General features: G+C 42.1%; 1 protein-coding gene across 1 annotated transcript in view; it reads right to left on the bottom strand.

The window, feature by feature from the left end:
* The window catches only part of LOC127572555 (sushi, von Willebrand factor type A, EGF and pentraxin domain-containing protein 1-like), a 186,209-nt gene that overhangs the window by 14,549 nt on the left and 148,655 nt on the right, over nucleotides 1-23,005 (bottom strand). Inside the window, 4 exon segments of the mRNA XM_052019945.1 lie at nucleotides 3,872-3,967; nucleotides 11,262-11,432; nucleotides 16,776-16,952; nucleotides 21,452-21,625. Coding sequence (XP_051875905.1) covers nucleotides 3,872-3,967; nucleotides 11,262-11,432; nucleotides 16,776-16,952; nucleotides 21,452-21,625 — 618 coding nt within the window.

Raw genomic sequence — 23,005 nt, forward strand, 5'->3', positions numbered from 1 at the left:
TTCAAAAGATATCATGGACTTGGTAAACAGGGTGGTGGGGGTTGGGGTACAAAACGGGAGGGTGCTGTACCAAATTCAGGCCCAAGGACAAGTTGGGCCTGACTTGTCCATAGAAATCTTGCAGGAGAGATGCCCAATGTGCCTTAACCATCTTCAGCTGCATCAATGACCTATCTTCCTCCACCAGGTCAGAAATGACAATGTTTGCTGATGTTCAGTTCAAGTTTTCAATGATGCAATTCGTACCTGTAACATCCAGGTACCAGGGCTCATAAATAACAAGCAAATAGCAGGCTATGATTATCTCCAATGAGACAGAGTCTAACTACCTACCATGATCTTCCATGACATTACCATTGCCCTGCCCCTGACCATCAACATGTGGGGTTCACCATTATCCAGAAACTCAAATGGATCAGACACCTAATATTATGCTGCAAGGGCAGGCCTACGCTGTAGCTAATACCCTAGATAGTTCTCACAGCATGTACTAAGTCCAAGACACCTGCCTGCAAAAAGGACAAGAACATAGGAGACGCATAGGAACACCACTACTTGCACGTTGCTGTCCAAGTCACACCAACCTGAATGGGAAATTGAGTCACCATCACTTGGTTTAAATCTGCCTCCCCAACGGCCTTTTGGGAATATCTTCAGCGAAGGACTGCAGCAGTTCAAGGAGGTGGCTCACTGGCACCTTCTAAAGGCATTTATGCATGGGCAATAAATTGTTGGTCTTGCCGGCATTCTCCAGATCACAAAACATTGATGGGAAATGGGCCTGGGGATATTACACTTGAGGTTATGGTCTTTAATAGGTCTGTTTGTTATTTTTAAAATGCACTTTCACATGGAATTTTTACAGCACTGAAATGGTCTTTCAGTCCAACCTGCTCATGGTGGGGCATGACAAAAATTTTGACTCGGATAAAAATTTCTCCGTGAACCAACATCAGAAACTGACCGGTTTCCTCTCAGTTGGATATGTATCACCTGGTACTACTTCTAAGGCATGGAGGAACCTGCTCCTTGCTGTGCCAGTCTGCATTTATCATTCAACCAACAGCGAGAAGGAGCGAGTTATCTGCTTACTCTCACACTGCTCTGCATGAATTGTCTGCCATGTTTCCATCCTTACAACACATTTTGAAAAATACTTCATTGGCTGTAAATCAATTCTGGATGTCCTGAAAGAAGCAATACAAATGCACGCCCTTCATACTGCATGTTACAGAGAGAATGAGTTAAGTTGCTTTGTCAGACAGGATACAGGGAAGGTTGGTGACATGAGAGACTGCAGATCTGGAGCAAAAAAACAAGCTGCTGGAGGAACTCAGCAGGTCAGGCAGCATCTGTGGAGGCAGAGTGATGGTTGATGCTTAGGTCGAGACCCCGCATCAGGACAGGGAAAGTTCCTCTTTCCAAAGCAGCCTCCTACTGTGGGCCCCCGCTGGCATCTTCATCTATCATGAAATACAGCCTCAGGCACCCTAACCAGGCAAAGACACAAACCAGATTAAATATAAAGAGCCGTAAATCTGAAATAAAAGCAGAAAATGCTGGAGATATACAGCACAATGAAATCAACTGGTGAATTACAGAAATGAATCTGAAGAAGAGTGCCTCTTAAAAGAGGAACTTTACTTCCCACTTTTCAGTACTGGATGATTCTCTGCCTTTTTTGGGTGTGATTCCTGACATAGTACGTCAGTACATTTGACAGGCAGACATGCTTCAGGAAATCAACGAAGTGCCACGCCTGCAAGACTTGAAAGAAGCACAGTTTTCCTAATCACATATTTACTTAAGGTAGCTTGCTGGTGGCTTGGAGATCAGTAGGGGAGAGAGGGCAGGGGATTGAAGCAGGGGAGGTATTGGGGCAAAAAGAGGTGGGGCTGGAGGACAGGGTATTGGAAGAGAGAGAGGAGAGGAGAGTGAGCAAGGAGAAAACAGTGGGTGAAAGTGGGGAGACAGGGGTGAATATGATCGAGATGGGACAAGTCCATTCTCTACGTGGACCCAGGTGACTTTCTTGATCTCCTCTGCCCTTCTCCCTGGTCCTCCCTTAAAGGTGTTGCTGGGAAGCCCGGTGAGCAGACTGCAATTGACATTGTTAGGCTGGCCAAAATCCAGGACCCAGCCTTTCTTCACTTTCCACATACACAAGATTTTGAAGCTGACGGATGAGTTGAAAAGGCCGTCTAAACAGCCTATATGATCAAAGATCTTTATAAATACACTGGATGCATCGTCTACACATCTGGCTGCAATCCTGAAGGCTTGTGCTCCAGAGTCAGGCACACCTCCAGCCGAGTTGTTCTAGTACAGTTCCACAAGTGGTATCTACCAGACACAAAGGAACATTGGCCAGGTGATATCCTGTGCCCAAATGACACTAAAAATTCTATCATGCCAACTACTGCCCCAATTGTCAATTCTCAATCATGAGAAAAGTGATGACCATGCTCAAGTGGCACTTTCTCATCAATAACCTACTCATCGAAGCTCAGCTATGGTTCCACTCAGCTCCAGATCTCATTCTAGTTTTGGTCGAAACATGGGCAGAAGAGGTGAATTCAAAAAGTGAGATAAGAGTGGATTGTGCTTGACATTAAGGCTGCATTTAGCAAATAGCACAAAAAGCCCTCGCAAAATTTAAGTCAATGTGAAAGAAAGATGGCTGTGGATCATGGCAGTCAATCACCCCAAGTCCAAGAGAAGGACACTGTCGTGGAAATATTTATCATCAGCTGCTTCATTAATGAAATTCTCTTAATCACTTTCTCTGGAACTGCAACACTTTATTCTGCATTCTGTTATCGTTTTCCCTTGTACTACCTCAATACACTGTTGTAATGAAATGATCTGTATGGATGGCATGCAAAACAAAGTTTTTCACTGTACCTAGGTACATGTGACAATAATAAACTAATTTATCAATTCTTTCCATGATAAAGTGAGGAAAGATTGATAGATTTTTGCATATTAATGAAATCAAAGAATAAGGGGTCAGTATAGCAAAACAGAGCTGAGGTAAAAGATCAGCCATAATCTTATTAAATGGCAGAGCAGATGAGAGGGTTGATTGTTCTGATTCTATTTCTTGTTCTAATATACTACCGAAACAGAGAATGCTGGAAATACTCAGCAGGTCTGGTTGCATCTGTGGGAAGGGAAATGTTGGAGCATCTGACTTTCCTTTGTTCTTATGTGTGCTGATGATACAAAATCCATTCACAAACCCTCAGAAAATGAAAGTCAGTGCCTCAATGCATCAGGACAAAAAAAAATGTTTTCCTTTTCACATCAAATAAAAATATTGGAAGTAGAGGAAACAACACAGTTTAATCAAGAATCATGCAATCACATTACAGTGTTCATTTTCCTAGCACTCTGACTGAAGATAGTTGATCCAGGGTGTTTGACTCCCTTTGCCTCTCTCTGCAGATGCTGCATGGTTTGTTGGATCTCTCTGGCATTTTGTTCTTATTTCAGATTTCCAGCATCTGCAGTCTTGGTTTACAATTACTTTTGTTTTCGTATGTGCTGTGGGAAAACAGTTTGCCTACAGCATGGATCAGTGGGAGGAATAGGGGCTGGGAATGTGCCCAAACAGAGCTAGCAAGTGAATAGCTGAGCCTAAAGACAACAGATATTGTTGGGATTGCAGAATCCAGAACAACAGCATCACACCAGAGACTATGTCACAGTTTATTAATTTATACCCTCAAGCTCTATTGTCATAATGTTTGAGTACTGATGTCACTGCAGCAATGTTGTACCAAAGCTATGTTAACCAGAATGGTGAAGCTACATAAGATGTAATAGTAGTGCTGCAGCCAAGGGAATGAGTCATTCAGGTAATACATACGTGTTTCGCAGAGTCGCCCCATCCATCCATCTGGGCAAGTGCAGGTGTTTGGCCTATTGCAAACTCCCCCGTTCTGACAAGGAAACCTGCAAACAGCTGGAGGAGTGGAAACAGTGGTTAACGTGAAGCTCAGCGACATTCTAACATTAAGCATAGGCTGAATTCCAGTTAACTCTTCATTCCACTGTTCTGAACATTACTGAAAATTACAGGGAAGTACGATCATTTATATAACATCAGCTTCAGAGGAGTACTACTTGATGGTTAAGTGTGTGAATCCAATGATAGCAAATGATCCATATTTCACTTAAGTTAGAATGAGGCTCTTTCAGATGAGAAAATGCCCATTTCACTAACTTAAAGTGTAGCAGGTGAGTTATCCTGGTGTCTTTCTCAATATTCATCATTTACAGGAGATTCTGTGGCTGCAGAAGAGATGCCAAGATGGTGTGTTGCCTCCTGGGTGCCAGGGTCAAGGATGTCTCTGAACGGCTGCAGAAAATTCTTGAGGGGCAGGGTGAGCAGCCATTGTACATGTTGGTAAAAATGACGTAGGAAGAACAAGGAATGAGGTCCTGCAGAATGAGTATTGGGAGTTAGGAAAAAAATTAAAATGCAGGACCTCGAGGATAGGGATCTGTGGATTACTCCTGGTGCCACGTGCTATTGAGTCCAGGAATAGAAAGATAGGCCAGATGAATGTGTGGCTGAAGAGCTGGTGCAGGGGGTATGGATTCAGATTCTTGGGTCAATGGGATCTCTTCTGGGGTAGAGGCGAACTGTACCAGAGGGATGGGGTGCACTTGAACCAGAGAGGTACTGACATCCTAGTGGGGAAATTTGCTTTTGCCACCAGGAAAGGTTTAAACTAGATTGGCAGGGGGTGGGACTCAAGAGACTGAAGTCAGTCAGAAGACAGGGGTACGTGCAGCAACCAAAGCGTGTAAGCTTAGCAATCAGGACAGCCACATTTACAGTAAAAGGGCAGATAGAACTACTGCTTTAAATTGCATCTATTTCAATGCACGGGGCTTAACAGGGAAGGTTGACGAACTGAGGGTGTGGATTGCCTCTAGAGACTGGGATATTGTGGCCATAGCAGAAACATTGTTGAGGGAGGGGCAGGACTGGCAGCTCAATGTTCCAGGATACCGATACTTTAGGCATGACATAGGAACAGGTAAGAGTGGAGGGGGTGTTGCCTTTTTGATAAGAGAGGACATAACAGCAGAGAAAATATTCTTGAGGGATCATCTAACAAGGCCATTTGGGTAGAACTTAGAAATAAGAAGGGGATGGTCACCTTGGTAGGGCTCTATTATAGACCCCCCAACAGTCAGCGGGAACTTGAGGAGCAGATGTGTTGAGAAATTGCACGCAGTTGTGAGAATAGTAGGGTAGTGCTAGTGGGAGATTTAATTTTCCTGGTATTGACTGCGTCACCCAAAGTGCAAAGGGCCTGGATGGGGTGAAATTTGTACAGGGCATCCATGACAGTTTCCTCATGCAATATACAGAGAACCCTACTCGGGAACAAGCAATACTGGATTTCATCTTAAGGAACTAGGCAGGCCAAGTAACTGGAGTGGCAGTTGGGGAGCACTTTGGGTCCAGTGACCACAATTCTATTAGTTTTAAAATAGTTATGGGAAAAGATAGAAAAGGTTCACAGGTTAAAGTCCTGAACTGGAGCAGGGCCAACTTTGAGGGCATTAGGCAGGATCTAGTTGGGGTCGACTGGGTGACTCTATTTAAAGACAAAGGAACAGTTGGCAAGTGGGAGGCTTTTAAAAGGGTCATATCAAGAGTCCAGGGGCAGCAATATTCCTGTTAGGGTGAAGGGTAGACATACCAAGTTCAGGGAACCCTGGCTGACGAGAGATACCAAGGCTCTGGTCAGGAAAAAGAAGGAAGCGTACATCATGTTTAGGCAGCTGGGTACAAATTAATCCCTCGACGAATATAAAAAGTTTAAGACCAGGCTTAAGAGGGAAATCAGGAGGGCAAAAAGAGGATATAAGATGGATTTGGCAGGCAGGGTTAAAGATAATCCCAAGAGGTTCTTCAGTTATATTAACAGTAAAAGGGTGACTAGGGAGGGACTAAGTCCTCTTAAAGACCATCAGGGCCGCCGATGTGTGGAGCCACAGGAGATGGCTGAGATTTTTAATGTCTATTTCTCCTTGGTGTTTACTAAGGAGTATGTCATGGATGCCAAAGAAATAAGGGCAATAATTAGTGAGGTCTTGGATCATATGCTTATTAAGAGAAAGGAGTACTTGCAGCCTTGAAGCACACTTAGGTGGGCAAATCCCCAGGGCCTGACCAAGTGCACCCCTGGACCTTATAGGAGGCTACAGAAGAAATCGCGGAGGCGCTTGTAGAGATATTTGCTTCGTTGTTAGCCACTGGCGAAGTTCTAGAAGACTGGAGGGTGGCTAATGTTCCATTGTTCAAGAGGGTAGCAAGGACAGGCCAGGGAACTACAGGCTGGTGACCTTGACCTCAGCTGCAGAGAAGTTACTGGAGGGAATTCTGAGGAACAAGATCTACTATCACTTGGATAGCCAAGGCCTGATCAGGAATAGTCAGCATGGTTTTGTGCATGGGAGGTCATGTCTGACGAATCTTTGGAGTTTTTTGAAGAGGTAACTAAGGGGATAGATGAAGGTAGGGCAGTGGATGATGTCTATATGGACTTTAGTAAGGGTGTTGACAAGGTCCTGCATGGTAGGCTGATCTAGAAGGTTAGGTCGCATGGGATTCAGGGGGAGCTAGCGAGGTGGATTCAGAATTGGCTCAATGATAGGAAGTAGAGGGTGATGTTTGAAGGTCGATTCTCCGACTGGAGGCCTGTAACTAGTGAGGTGCCCCAGGGGTCAGTGTTGGGACCTCTGTTATTCATGGATATGAATATACATGGCATGATTAGCAAGCTTGCTGACGATACCAAATTAGGGGGTCTTGTTGATAGTGAAGCAGGTTACAATGAATTGCAAAGTGATCTTGATCCGTTAGGGAGAATGGGCTGAGGAATGGCAAATGGATTTCAACTTAGATAAGTGTGTGGTGATATATTTTGGACATTCAAACCAGAGTAGGACTTATTCAATGAATGGCAGGGCACTGACGAATGTTGTGGAGTAAAGTGATCTGGGAGTACAAGTGCACAGTTCGCTGAAAGTGGCCACACAGGTAGACAGGGTGGTGAAGAAGGGGTTTAGCATGTTGGCCTTCATCAGTCAGGGCATTGGGTTTTGAAGTAGGGACATTATGTTGCAGTTATATAAGTCATTGGTGAGGCCGCACTTGGAGTATCGTGTACAGTTTTGGCCACCCAGTTACAGGAAAGATATTGTCAAGCTGGAGACGGTGCAGAAGAGATTTACGAGGATGCCTCCTGGACTGGAAGGCCTGAGTTATAGGGAGAGGTTGGCCACACTGGATCTTTATTCCTTGGAGTGCCAGAGAATGATGGGTGACCTCATAGAAGTTTATAAAATTATGAGGGGTATGGATAAGGTGGGCGCTCATAGTCTTTTCCCCAGGGTTGGCGAGTCCAAAACTGGACGGCACAGATACAAGATAAGAGGGGAGAGATTTAAAAGAGACCTGAGAGGCAACTTCTTTACACAGAGGGTAGTGAGTACCTGGAATGAGCTGTGAGAGGAAGTGGTTCAGGGGGGTACAATTGCAACATTTAAGAGGCATTTGGACAGGTACATGGAGGGGAGGGGCTTAGAGGGTTACGGGCCGAACGTAGGCAACTGAGACTAGCAGGAAGGATGCTGTGGTCGGCATGGACCATTTGGGCCGAAGGGCCTGTTAACGTGCTGCATATTACTCTAATTGTTTTAGGGAAGAAGTATCTCTGTGAATATTTATCCCTTGATCAACATCACTGAAATAAAACAGTTTATCTGGTCACAATGAGTAATCTAGAAACCAATAATTAAAGCTTGTGGTGTGATGATACTTCAGGGTGGAGGGTGACACCATCCTCAGTGCTCCTGAGGAGATTTCCCTTGCAAAAAAGGATGATGAAAGAAAAACTCTGAAGCTGTATGTGGGAGCTGCTGTCTGTAAATTGGGTTTTGAGTTTCCTGCACTACAACAATGATTAAACAACATTACCTTATTCGGTGTGAAGCGCTTTGGGTTATCTGGAGGTTCTAACGGTGCTAAAGAAATAGAAATCTTTCCTATTTCAAATGGTAACAATAATACATTATTTATATAGTTTATTGAATCACATGGAAAAAGAGTGGGAGACTAAGAGAACAGAGTGGGAGACCAAGGAGCTGAGGGAATGTAAGGAGAGAGAGGCTGAGGGAGTGTGAGAAGTGGAAATCCGGGAGAGCGGTCATAGCCTGACAATTTGTGACATCACAGGACATCTGTAGGTCATTGGTGGGCATTTTTTTTCCAGTCTCTTCTAAATGGTCAAGAGATTTAAATCAAGGGTGTTAGCAGAACACATTTAAAATAGTTAAATCCAATCTAATTATTTAAATAGAACAGAATTATCTGGGCAGATGATGTGTTGCAGTTGCAATATATGGAGATTGGTGGACCGCATTGTGGTTCACCATGATTGTATGTGCAGCAAGTGTTAGCTACTTGAAGAACATTGACTCAAAGTTGATGAACTGGTCCAAACTTCAGACACTGTGATGCATCATGAACTGGGAGACTTACAGGGACACAGTAATAAGGTAGGTGACTTGATGATACAAATAAAAATAAATGAGTCTGATTTAAAAACTGTTACAGATACACGGCTGCAGGGTGACTAAGACTGAGAACTCAATATTCCAGGTTATTTGATGTTCCAAAAGAATAGGCAAAAATGGAAAGTAGGTGAAGTGGCATTGTTATTCAAGGAAGGTATCCGCGCGGTGACGAGTAGTGATATAGGTGCAGTGGACTGTTACATTGTACAGTATGGCACGGCATGTTTAATTGTTTTCTGTAAATTTTTCTCCCTCTCTGTTACCACACCCTAAAATAAGCACAACCCTTCTACTTATATAGTCCTTTTAATATAGCAACAATATCCCAGAAATCTTTTAGGAACCAATTATCAGCCAATAAATTAAGAATTTGAGAACATTAGCCAGGTGATAAAGAGGACTGGTCAAAAACTGGGTTTCAAGAAACATCTTAAAGTGATAAAAAAAAAAGGAGATAGAAAGACTTAAAGGCTTGGGGTGGTAATTCTAGACTTAGGGCCTTTTGGTTGAGGGAATGACCATCAAAGGAAGTCAAGAGGCCAGAAATAGAGAAGCACAGACATGTTAGATCTTCATAAGACTGGAGGAGATGACAGACTTAGGGAGAAGCATGGCCATGGAGGGATTTGAACACAAGAGTGAGAAATTTAAAATACAGGCAATGCCACACTCTTGTAAAGGAACTGAGCAGAATCTAGCTAAAGAAATTATTCATTTTATAATTTTTTTGATACCTTAAGCAATATCAATTAACGAAGTAATATATGGTCATCATCACACTTCTCTAGAGATTGTTGGGCATAAATACGCCGCCACATTTTGTATATTATACCAACGTTACAGTTCAACACCACTGCAGATATTCTGAGGTCATGAAAGGTGCGAATAGAAAGGCAAGGTCCTCCTTGCTGTTTTTCTCACTGTACTCTCCCTTGGCACCACTTAGTTCATGTAGTTTTGGGTGGGGAATAAAGGATTTGGTCCTAACAATGGTGTCTCTTTCTCTGGTCTGAACACAATGAGTAATCTGGAAACCAATAACTAAAGTTTATGGTGTGACAATACTTCAGATTGGAGGGTGGAAACACCCCAAGTGCCCCTGAGGAGATTTCCCTTGCAAAAAAGCATGTTGAAAACAAAAACTCTGTGAAGCAATGTCCTTGCTACTATTGATTTATTTTCAATAAAAGTTTTTTTTGTCTACAACCTAAAACTAAAGAAAAATGATTGAAAGAGGTGACTAAGAGTGTGCTGGACATTTAGTTCTTTCCTACTATACCCCTCCATGTAAAGATTACCTGAGATATCTGCTTAAATTTCATTTCAGCATCTGAACAACAAAGCTTGCATAGTGACTACAGCATTCTTTACTACATAATTTTTAATGTCGTGATCTTCCCAGGGCATTTCACAGAAGGAATATTCAGACAAATATTAGGCAATTAACCACTGAAGGTAGTATTATGGCAGTGATGAAAAGCATAGTCAGAGAGGTGGTGTAGAAACCATACCACAAAGAAATGAGTCATTGCATCTATTCTGTGCCAAGACAGATTCATAGATTGTGGAGGTTATGAGGAAAGAGACAGAAGAATGGAGCTGTGGCCAAGATCAGATCAGACATGATTTTATTGAATGTCAGAGCAGGCTCGAAGTGCATTAAGGCCAACTACCTTCTCTTCTTTTTACTATTTTGCAGTTCATGTAAAATAGAGAGGTGGTGAGGTTAAGAGAGGAGATTCCAGAGGTTAGAGCCTTGGAAGCTGAAAGCCTGGTCACCAGCAAAGGAAATTGTGGAAGGGAAGAAACCAGAGGATGTCTGATTTAAACTGAGTGGATGATCCTCCTCTTTGTGTTAGTATCAGTATGATGAACTTTTCTTCAAAATGGTCAATAGCAAGTTTCATTTGAATCTTATAAAGACAAATAATTGGATATCACTGGACAGTAATACAGGACAGTAGAAAATGCTGGAACACATTGACTGAAAGCGTGATCGAAGGTAAATGCTTGAAGGGAACTGTGGTGAAAGAATGATGGGGGGTGGGGGAAGTGGGGAGAATGGAACCAACAGGCTGCCAGTGGAGAGGTTTCTTTCCTGGCACAGATCCATGAATCAGTGTGTGAATTTTGTGGCTGTAGCCCACAATGTAGCAGTGTGTGAAATGTTCAGGTTGGGTTTTAAGATCTTAAAGGAGGTAACTCATTATAACACTTTCTTAGAGCAAGAATTTCCCAATTTTGCTTTTTTTTGGTGACATAGAACATAGAATAAACCACAGGACAGGCCCTCCAGCCCACATTGTTGTGCTGAACTAATTAAACCAATGACTCCTAATTAATCTCACCCCTCTTCCCTGCACATTGACTATATCCCTCTCTTCTCTGCATATTCATGTGCCTATCTAAGAGTCTCTTAGACACTCCTATGCTATTTGCCTCTACCACCACCCCTGGCAGTGCATTCCAGGCCCCTACCACTCTCTGTAAAAAATCTGCTTTGCACTTCTCCTTTGTACTTTCCCCCTCTCACCTTAAATACATGCCCTCTACTACCAGATGTTTCCTGGGATAAAGATACTGGCCTTCTACTCTAGTGCAACCATTAAATAATGAATTGCAACCACCAAGCAGTTCAGGACGGAAACTTTCAGAACCTTGGCAAATGGGTGGAGTGCTCCACGTTCCATTCTGCAGGCAGCTACTTGTTCTGTGCCCATCGAGCATATATCCACTGTAGCACGAGTATGTTGCTACGTCGCCCATGTGGTGTTGTACTCCTCGTACAAGCCCATTTGGAATTTGTACTGGGTCCCCACAGGATATCTCTAGTTTTTTTTAAGAAAAAAAGATAGTAATTACATGTAATATCTTGAGGAAAAAAAAGACTGGCATTTCTACAGTGTCTCTTAGGGCGTTCCTTTACAGCAATGACGTGCTTATGAAGTGTTGCTGCAACGTCGGAACATGCAGCTCGATGCTTATTGTGTGTGTGTGTGTGTGTGTGTGTGTGTGTGTGTGTGGTGTGTGTGTGTGTGTGTGTGTGGGGGGGGGGGGGGAGGGGTGAGGAAACAAGTACAGATCTGAAATTTAGCAGTTTCCACATGCAGTTAACTCAGCTGTTTAGTGGGATCCTGCTCTATTTTAACTTGGTTGCCTATACTCCTATCAAATTGACTACACTTCAAATGCAACATATTTCTGAAAGATGTTTTAAAGATGCTGTGAAAGGTGCTTTATAAAGGCAAGTCTTTTTGTTTGTATTTTAGTTAACTTGCATAGTCTAATACACACCTTCCATTGCATAATCTGGATTGTGAAAGACAAAATGAAACTGTTGATGTTGCAAGCCCAAAATTAAAAACAGAAATAGCTGGGAATACTTAGCAGGTCAGGCATTATTGGTGGAAAGAAAAACAGAGGTAAGGTTTCAGATTTTTGACCTGCTGAGTTTTCCTGCACTTTTGTATTTCCCATGAAACAAAGAGGCTTCCATTATCAGGTGACCTGAAAAATGTATCTCTTACACAAGTTCTACAGGTGTGGCAAGTGAAAAGGAAAGGTGTAGGAGGTGACTCCCTGAAAGATGATCCAGTTAAAAGGAGTACCACCAGAATAGAACCAAAGGCATTCTAAACAAGGCAACAGAACGATCAGCATGGCAACTGTCAGTGCAATCCACCAAAATGTATTCAAGAGCACTATAAACAGAGGAACACATCCGGTAGTGTAGCAGTTGGCATAGCGCTATTACAGCGCCAGCGACCCTGGTTCAATTCCGGTTACTGTCTGTAAGGAGTTTGTACGTTCTCCTCGTGTCTGCGTGGGTTTCCTCCGGGTGCTCCGGTTTCCTCCCACATTCCAAAGACGTACAGGTTAGCAAGTTATGGGCATGCTATGTTGCTGCCAGAAGCGTGGCGACACTTGTGGGCTGCCCCCAGAACACACTGCACAAAAGATGCATTTCACTGTGTGTTTCGATGTACATGTGACTAATAAAAATATCTGATCTAACCATATCATGAAACAGCCACGCACTTCCAATTAACATGTTTGTTGAGTTCTGGTCTTGGATGAACAGACTTGTTTGGAGATTCAGTGTGCTAGGCTTTGAGATGCATTTGTAGGCCTAACTAGTGCATGGGACGGAATTGAGATCGTAGACCAGCAGAAATCCTGCTTCCACACTCATGCAGCACAAGGATGGGTTCCCCAGATCCTCATGTTCTTCCCTCACCCTCTGCATAATGTGCCTGCCTCTCACAGGGGCAGCAGTGCTAACTCCTGAGGCCCCTCCAATACTATTGGTGAGTTTAAAATCAGTGTAGCGGACAGAGACTCCAAGTTTAAAAGCATTCCATGAGAAGAAATCCACTGAGTTGAGGATAGGCATGGGAGAAATGGAGGCCCTGTGTGTTTAGGGTCATTGACTGAGTGAGGCTCTCTTGCTCCTGTGATGCATGGTCCCCAAACAGACTAACTGGAAAACCCTTTCAAAGAGTACCCGAACCTGTTGACGTCCAATTTACATTCCCTTCTATGCTCTTCTAATGTATCAAAATGAAATATTGGGATCTAATCCTGGAGATGCCTCGACAAATACAGCATGATATCTCCTGTAGGACCTGAAATTTCTAACAAGTGCCTCAATAATGATAATAATTTGTATTTATGTCATGCCTCTTGTGTAATGTCTGCATGCACTTCAAAAGGGATTATCAAAGATTGATACCCAAGCATAAAAGGAGACATTAGGGCAGATCACCAAAGGTCAAAGAGTTGGATTTAAGAGTATCCAACTCTTAGTAGTGAGTAATGGAGGGGTGGAGAGGTTTAGGGAAGGTATTCCAGAGTTGCTGAAGGCTTGCTCACCAAAAGTGGAGCAATTAAATACAGGGATGATATAGCGGGTTTGATTGAAAGAGTGCAGAGACAGGACGGGAGAAGTTTTCAGAGATAGGGAGGGACAAGGACTTAGAGGGATTTGAAATCAAGGGTGAAAATTTTGAAAGTCCAAATCTCACTTAATCAGGACCCTATGGTCAGCAAGCTGAGGGGTAATGGGTGAACAGGACATGGTGTACGTTACGACATGGGCAGTAGAATACTAGACTAATCTCAAGTTTGAGGAGTTAGGGATGAGGGACACTGGCCAGGAGTGTGTTGAAATGGTGAACTCTACAAACAACTAAGACCTGTGTGCAGGCTTAAGATGCAGATCAACTAAAGCACAGCAGAGTTGGCTGATGTAATGAAGTTGGAAGTATGCAGCCTTACTCATGCTGCAGATATGTGGCAACTGTGCTGGTTTTCTTTGTCACATCAAGTCTAGTTGTGCAAGTAATAAAATGACATCTCTTAGTTAAATCACACTCCTTGGGAATCAATAAGTATAACATACTTTTTGCAAAATGTTAAACTTACCATCCTATAAGGAAATATTTAACAGGGGACTCTGCAGTACCAGTGATCTTTTTGGGTTGCTGTTAATTCATAATTCTGAACTTGATGAATGTCATTATTGGTTTTATAGGATGTGGGAAGCTGATAATAGTTCAGGCTAAATGGAAACAATTACATGTTGTTCTTCTTGTACTGTTACCAGCATTCACATTAGAAAATGAGATCATAAAAATAATGCAGACGAGGGAATTCCCAAAAGAGAAGCATAAGGAGATGTGGAAGATAAATTGTTACTATATGACCCTTCCTCTGTGAGGACTATTTCTGTCCCTGAGATCTTGATCACAAACCTCACCTTAACAATGAGTTGGAGAACAAATATAAAGCTGAGGACATTAATTCATAGATTACTTATTATCTATGATTATACGTTTTTATCATAGTATGTATTGTACCTTAATGATTTAATCTCTTGAGAAAACATTCTTAATGTTGCTGTTTGTCACTCGTTCTCGATTAAGACTATGGTATCAAGCCTATAGTGTTGTGATGTGTACGGAGCTGGCTGACTAGATCAATCTGGGCTCGAAAGTTCCAGGTGACAGAGGTGTCAGGAAGCTGTAGCATCAGTGGTTCTTGGTTTTTGAGATTCTCTTTTCCTCTCTGCTTCCATCATTCTAGCTTCCTCATATGAGTGACCACCGCTTTTTACGTGGGCAGATCAACAGGACAATCCAATGCTTGTTGTTCCCAGTGGTATGTGTCCATACTGAAGTTCTTCAGGGATATTCTAAGAGAGTCTTTGGATCTCTTTTTCTGTCCACCATGTGATCATTTGCCCTCAGTCAGTTCCCCATAAAGTAGCTGCTTTAGCATTCTGTCATCAGACATTCTTCTGCCATATCCTGCCCATTTGATCTGTGATTCTTTTAACAATGTGTAAATGCTGGGACAGAATTTGTGTGTCTGGAATCTTGTCTTGCCACTTGAAGTGGAGTATTCTGTGCAGACAGCTCATGTGGAAGTGGTTGAGCTGTCTAAAATGTCTGCTATACACTGTCCATGTCTCATAAGCATAAAGTGGGTATGACAACAGCACAACACATCTTCATCTTGGTCTGTAGGTTGATTCCTCTTTATTCCCACACTTCTCAGTCTTCCAAAGCAGAGTTGGCTTTTGCTATCCTGTTGTTGACTTCATCATCAATGTTGACTGATCCTGAGAGAATGCTGGCAAGGTATGTGAAGTTGTCCACTACTGAAAGCCTCTGACCATTCAAAAAGATGTTTAGTTCTGTGTATGGTATGTTTGGTGCAGGTTGGTGCATCATTTTTGTTTTCTTTGTGCTAATTGTGAGGCCTAACCCTAACCCTAACCCTAATGATTCTCTGAAACACATAGGTTATCAAACAAAACACTTGTCATCTCTGCTCTCCATGCCCTTGTAATTGTGGATAAATGTCCCCCAAAATGAGTTTTATTCGTGGATCACAAGATGGCTGATGAAACACAGCTGGGATTTGTAGATGCTGCTGCAATTTGCCCATGTATCTCCACTCCTCCATCCAACATAGCAAAGGAACATTGATTCCACAGAGTTATTTGTTAATGGGATGAGGAACTTCAGATAGGGGAGGGGAGGACCTCAGCTATATGGAGCAATTGGCTTCATTCTCCATGGATAAGGTTGAGGATCTATGACACAGATTTAAAATTATCCATACCTGAATTTTGTTTGACTGCCCTCCCTTGGGTTGTTCTGGTATGTTAGGCACACCAAATAAAATTAGTTTGTTGATGTTGGTTCTTTTGTCAATGAATCAAAGCTCACAGATTTGAAGTATCTTTTGCCACTGGAAACATTTTCTCCTTAATTGTCTAACCACTCGATAGTTTTGAACCTCTGTTTTTGACCTTGTCCATGGTGAATAAAGCCAGTTTCTCAATGTAAGTGAGGCCTTCTCTTCCCTTATCTGAAGCTCATTGTCCCATTATCAAATACTCTGTAAAATGCAATGGTCCTCTACTCTGTTGGGTGGAGGGAAGTGAGCAATGGAAACACATGGCTTAGTTGTAGCAGTTTCTACAAATCCAAATTGGTCTCATTAACCATCTTGGGATGCACGGACAAAACTCTTCTTGAGACACACTATCCACAACTATGAGGGATTGTCAACAAAGATTAATGGAGAACAAAGACAGAAGACACTTGTGTATTGTTTGGCAACCTGTGTTTCATAGAGTCATTCTAAAGAATGTTTTCCCATGGGATTAAATAACTGAAGAACTAATGGGGTAAGATCAAAAGCTTGGTAAAAGAGGCAGATTTTATGGAGCTTCTTCAAGAAGAGAGAGGTGGAAGAAATGCAAGAAGGGAACTGCAAAGCTGCACTCATTACGGAGTGATTAAATTGGCCCAAATTGGGGCAGTATAGATATTTCAGATGGTTTTTGGCTTTAGGAGGTGAAAGAAAAAGGGAAGGATGAGATCATGGAAGGATATGAAAACAAAAGAGAATTTCAAAATTGTGGCAATTAAAAATGGAAGGTATTGGGAGTGGAGGATGTAAATGAGACAAAATGACACAGTGAGCTGCTCTGATCACGAATGCACTGCTTGAATGGGCAGTGGAAACATATTCAACAGTTAGGTTTGAATGGGCACCGTTAAGTGTCTATAAATGGGAAAATATTGCAGGAGCACGATGAAAGAACAGGGACAAGAAGATCTCTAGCAAGCCAAATAACATTGTATCTCTTTACTTACTCTCACAAGTGGCAGTGATTGGACTCCACGTCAGGTCAGGACCACAGATTATGACCGAGTTCCCAAGTAGTTGATAACCTTTCTGGCACTGAATGGTCACTTCTTGGTTTACATAGAAAACACTATCTGAAAGGATGATGCCTTCAGGAATGTTAGGAGGGGCTATGCATTGTTTTGCTGTTAAAAAGGAGCAGATTTAAATCATTTCACACATTTATATCATGCTTCCTTATTGTCAAAATACAAGTTAAATAAATACATCCCATGATATATTATTATATAATGTGCTAGTTAAACAAGCAGTTACTCCCTGAAATCTAAAAATAGCTTAAAACCAGGGAACACAAGTTGGCAAGATGCCGTATCCTCCAGCTGGAAGAGAGTCTGGAATTAGTGGTCACAATCTCAGGGTATTTCAGAGAGAAGCAAAGAGAAATTTCTTTACATGGAGGATTATGGATTATTGTAATCCTCTTCCCTACAGATCTGTGGATATTGACTTGTTGAATATATACAAGGCTGAAAGCAAAATATTGCAGGAAATCTGAAATAAATGAAAATGCTGGAAATATTCATCAAGTTAGATAATATCTGTGGAGACAGGAATAGAGTTAGCATTTCAGGTTAGTGATCTTTCATCAATACAAAGACTGGTAGATTCTTGGACACAAAGGGAATCAAGGCACAGAAGTATGGTGAGGTAAAGATTAGCTATCCTTTTAGACTTTGGAGAGGGCATTTACCCTTCTACTTCTATTGTTTAAGTTGATCACCAATTAAATGAATACTATCTGGAATTCCAGAGAAACTATCCTCCTTTAGCCAGCACCACCAATGTGTGTGTCATTCAATCCCTCGTGGTCTCTACTCCCTCACAGACATTCCCTTTGTTAATGTGACCCTTGCTCCTTCTCTGCAACTTAAAATGTTTGATTTCTAACTTTCCCTAGGACAATTCACCTGAGACATCTGACCATCACTCCTCATGTACTTATGTTCCAAAACAATGATGTGATTGTTCAGAAGATCTCTGAGAATTACTCAATTTGAACAAAATCATGCTCTGCATGTGCTGGCCTTTTGTTTTTATCCAACTTAATGCAGCAATCCAATTAGAATTGTATTACTGTATCTCAGAACAATTACTCCCATCTTTTGATTTTTATTGAAGAAGGAAGTTATATTTTCTGTTTTCCAGTCTACGGGGACCATTCTTGAATCTAAGGAATTTTGTAAAATTAAAACCTGCTCATCAACTAGTTTACTCGAGGGACTTCCCTGGTGATTGTATTTTTCCTTCCTTCCTTCCAATTCCCAATTTATAGCTTTTTCTGAGAAAGACCAATCAGGATCAGGAGGTCAGATAGAAGACCCACCCTACTGCCCAAAGAGAGAGGAAAGATATTTTGATAATAAGGATATCCAACAGAAATCTCTATTTAACTTAACACAGATCATTTCCAGACGCCAGGCTGAAAATTCTTCAGTGCCCAAAACATTGCATTAAGGTGCGGTTGCTCAGGGATATAGCTTGGAGGAAATCAGTTAGGCTGCAGATTGTGACCCGGCATGGGGACTGTGGTACAAGGCAGATGGAAGATTCAGGTGGATCAGGCTGGTCAGAGTCAATGATGTCAATAGGACTGGAAGTTAGTTGGGGTTCATGCTATGCTAGGAATGGGATTTGGTACCAGTTGGACAAGCAATTGGTCTTTAGTCAGACACTGGGGTACCTGAGGCAAAGGATGGTAAACACTAAGAAAGTTTGTAAGCTACCCAATGGATCGGTAGACCTATCTGAAAAAAGAGATGCCTTGGACTCTCAGCTGGAAAGAGTGCAAAGAAGATTTACAAGAATGTTGCCGGGACTTAAGGGCCTGAATTACAGGGAGAGGTTGGACAGACTAAGACTTTATCACTTAGAGCATAGGAGACTGAGGGATGACCTTATCGAAATGTAAAAGATCATGATTAGCATAGATATGGAGAATGCACACAGTCTTTTTCCCCAGGGAAAGGAAATCAAAAACTAGAGGGCATAGGTTTAAGGTGAGAGGGGAAAGATTAATAAGGGACCCGAGGGGGCAACTCCTTCATGCAGAGGGTGATGCGTATATGGAATGAGCTGCCAGAGGAAGTGCTTGAGGCAGATACATTAACAACATTTAAAAGCACTTGGACAAGTACATGGCTAGGAAAGGTTTAGAGGAATGTGGGCCAAACGCGTGCAAATGGGACAAGCTTAGATGGGCATCTTGGTCGGTATGGACAGGTTGGGCTGAAGGGCCTGTTTCCGTGCTGTATTACTCTATGACCAGGTAAGATTGATGAAGGTGGCCTCACCTCCCCAGTTAAGACCCATTTCTGAATGAGCAGCATGTGCCACCCACAGGCTTTGGCTGTGTACAAGAATTTTGATTCTCAACTCATTAAGTGGACATGACTGTGAGTTTGTAGTGTACTTTCTGTTCTGAGGAGTTAAAGAGAGGAAATTGTGAACACTGCAGCATATCAGCCCTAAACACCACCCAACAGTCCAGGAATTATTCTATCAAATTTACTTATACCTTACTTAAAAGTGAAGATCAGAATTTCTAAGACTAATACTACTTTTATAATATATCCAACTGTTTCCAGTAAGATTATCTCTGAAAAATGGTTGAAAAAAAAACCTGTGGTACAGCTAGGCAGGTGCTTTGGGGAAAGAACAGACTACAATAACAATCACAGTAACTATGGTCACCAGTAACAATAGCCACAAGGCAATAATGACCTGGAAGAAAGATTCACCCTTGTTCAGTCAGCTACAAGTGTCCCTGAGCTACTAGCTGCCTGTGTCTTTAATTCTCCATTCTGTTTCCACTCTGATCTTTATTCTTACCCTCCAACGCTGTTCTAAAGAAGCTCAATGCAAACTCAAGGAATGACAACGTTGTTACAAACTGAATTTGGCAATTTAAATTAATCTACACTTCCAGTCTTGCCTTCAGAATTCCTGCATTCAAGGTTTTTTTTCTCTTGCATCTTCTGGTATCTCAGATTTCATTCATGTCCAGTAACCCTTCACCTAGAGATACCTTTTGGTATTCAGTACCTTTTATCGCCCTCTTTCAGCCAGCATCACCACCACTTGTGTCACTCAGTCCACCCTGATCTACACCCTATCACAGGCTTTCCCTTTTGTTCTCTCCATTGTTCCCACTTTCCCTGCAATTTAAAATCTACTTTATTTTCAATTTTTCCCAGTTCTGATGAAGCAAAAGGTGTTAACTCCATTTTCTCTTTACAGGTGTTGCCTGACCTGCTGTGCATTTCCAGCAGTTGTTTTCTTTTATTTTGAAGGAAGAGGGATAACTTAGTGGAGAGCAAGCTAGTGAAAAAATCTGTGTTTTGTGTCGTCACTCAGCCTTGTTGAGGGATTCTGAAACTTCATGCAAAAACCGTCCTTGATTTTGTAATACACAATGCGACTGAAAACACATAGCACTGTAATTAATGTGTTTCCTAGGGAGAACTTGACTGTGCTGTACATCAAATACAGTACCAATGCAATGAAAATGTGTTATCCTAGTTTGCTGTGGTGACGGGTAGCATCACCTCCATCAATCATCTGCTGATTGAGGCAGACATCAAGTGCTAGTGGAAGGTCATCAACTCCAGCCCTTTGATCTGCCCGAAACCAGTTGGTCTTCCAGCATAGTGAGATGTCGTAAGGGAATGCTGCTGACTGGTACAATTCCAGGCTGCAGGAGTACATGCTGAGGGATGCACTGAAGCTGGGTGCAGTCAATGCAAAGGCATTGTGGGGCTCAATTCAAAGACCACAGTCTAATCATAGTCCTTCCGCTACTGCTCATGGAGGGGCTGAGTCGGGTGGGGAAGCCTCTCAAACAATGAAATTACGTATCATTCCAGGGGGCCACATAAGTGGCAATGCAGCTATGGTTTTAAAAAAATAAGTTAACACTAATGAATGTATTGACCACAAATGTAAAAGTTTTGCATTGGTTCTTCTTTTGTATATATTTTTTATTATGAATAAAGTTTACTTTTATAATATAAAAAATCATCTGTCAATTGACATAAGTCTGTTGCCATTTAGGTGCTGTGGGCACACAGCACCTCTCCTGCTGCTCCATCCACCTGGCATTCCTCCGTTGGTCATGTTCTTTGCTTACCCAATGTCACAGAGATTGTACTTTTATTGGGGGAAAATCCTTTGGTGGCAGTAAGGTGGCTGGAGCAAAACAATGAGACGAAATGGCAACAAGACATACAAGAACATAACTTTACGCTGGAAACAGCAGTCAGGAAACGGCTGAACTACACTTATCTTAACATTATTGTGGCCCTTAAATGAAGAATCCTTGCCCGCACTCTTGTGATAAGTATGTATCATCATAAAGTGGATGGTAACCAAGCTGATTGATTCTTGCTTTATTGTCTGACTGTTTCACTGACATGCAACCTTAAATTGGATAGGTGCCTCTGACTGGAAAATCTAGACCATCCTGTTTCATTTTGTTGAAGGGCTACATGTCCTTTTTCACCTTACATAGGATCATAAAATCCTATCAAGGTTATCACTCATGAAATGGTGTATAACACCTTAATGTTATCAGGCATTCTACCTCATGATTAGGCAAGGAGATAGAAGAAGTTATTATGCTAGTTACCCTCGCAGCGGGGAAGAGGTTGGCTCCATGTCCTGTCAGCAAGGCAGGTGATGTTCTGAGGCCCAATGAGATGGTAACCAACATTACAAACAAAGCTGATGTTGCTCATGTAGGTGTCTTCCATTCCAATGGCCAATGCATTTTCCACCAATGGGTGTGGCTCACATACGATTCCTAAGATAAGAAACAAAACTCCATTTTTAGAGGTCGCATATAAAATATGAAGAAAGACCTGTATTTCAACGGAGCCCAACATGACTTGAGGTCATCCCAGAGATCTTTAAAGCCAAAAGAATTTTTGAAATATGGTCATTGTTCTGAGGGAAACACAACAGTCAATTCCCAAAAACAACACTGAGATAAATGACCAAATAATTGTTTCTCAGTGATGTTGATTGAGGGATAATATTAGTTACGACACTGCATGCAGAGCTTCCTTGTCCTTCTTCAAAATATTGTCGACAGATTTCTTACATCACTTGTGAGGGCATACTTGCCTCAGGTTAACATCTTATCCAAAGGGCAGCACTTAGGACAGTGTAGCACTCCTTCAGAGCTCCACTGGAAAGTCAGACTTGATTCTCTGGGGTGGAACCTGGACCCAGAACTTTCTGATTGAGATTGTTCAAGGCCCTGATCTGCTGCCCTACTAGGTGAGTAACATCTTACATCCCTATATCTGTTAAAGACTCGGTGATTTCAATTTAAAAAAAGTTAAGTGCACTTATCTCCTGAAACTTCTGGCCCAGTTAAACACTGAAGCTTTTTGTGAAGGGTCAGGTCTGAGATTGTTTTACTTTCAGTAGACAATGAATTAATCCCATTTCATGAAAAACATGATCAGCTTCTATTAACTCTGTTTTTTTTTCTCCACCGATGCTTCCTGACCTGCTGGATATTCCCAGCATTCTCTGTTATTTCAGGTTTTCAACCACTCAGTGCTCTGGGTCTCAGAGCTTTGGCAACCATTCCTGTATTCTCACTCATATTCTCCAGACAGGGCAGCTATGATTTACAAACCTTTGCCACTCTCAGCCACTATTTGTTAAGTCAGCCTTTCTTGGTCTCTGCATTACCACAGACATTCCCTTTGGTTTCTCCACATCTTCCCCTTCTCTGCAACTTTAAAACATTGTTTTTTTAATTTTCAAGTTCTGATGAAAGGTCATTCACCAAAACATTAACTGTCATTCCCTCTCCATACATGCTCCCTGACCCGCTGAGCATTAACCAACATCTTCTGTATTCATTTCTGGTACTGTTCACTTGGTCTTCACGCTGCCAAGCAAGCCAAGAAAAAATCTAGAGGCAAACTCCACACTACAGGTAGCCAGCACCAGCACACAATATGACTTGCCAATCTAATCGCTGAACCTCCTCCTTTCTCCTAAATCTTAAAGTATCTTCCCATCTCCTAATCATGCTCTTGCTCACTCTAGATGTTCTGCTCCACAGCCCACAGAAGAATGCATGACTAATTAGTTGATAGAAGTGAAGACGTTACTCTGCATTAGTGAATTTAATCCATCTTGATGTCGTAGAGCACAGCAGGAT

The sequence above is a fragment of the Pristis pectinata genome, chromosome 7 (assembly GCF_009764475.1).
Source record: "Pristis pectinata isolate sPriPec2 chromosome 7, sPriPec2.1.pri, whole genome shotgun sequence".
NCBI classification, from domain to species: Eukaryota; Metazoa; Chordata; class Chondrichthyes; order Rhinopristiformes; family Pristidae; genus Pristis; species Pristis pectinata.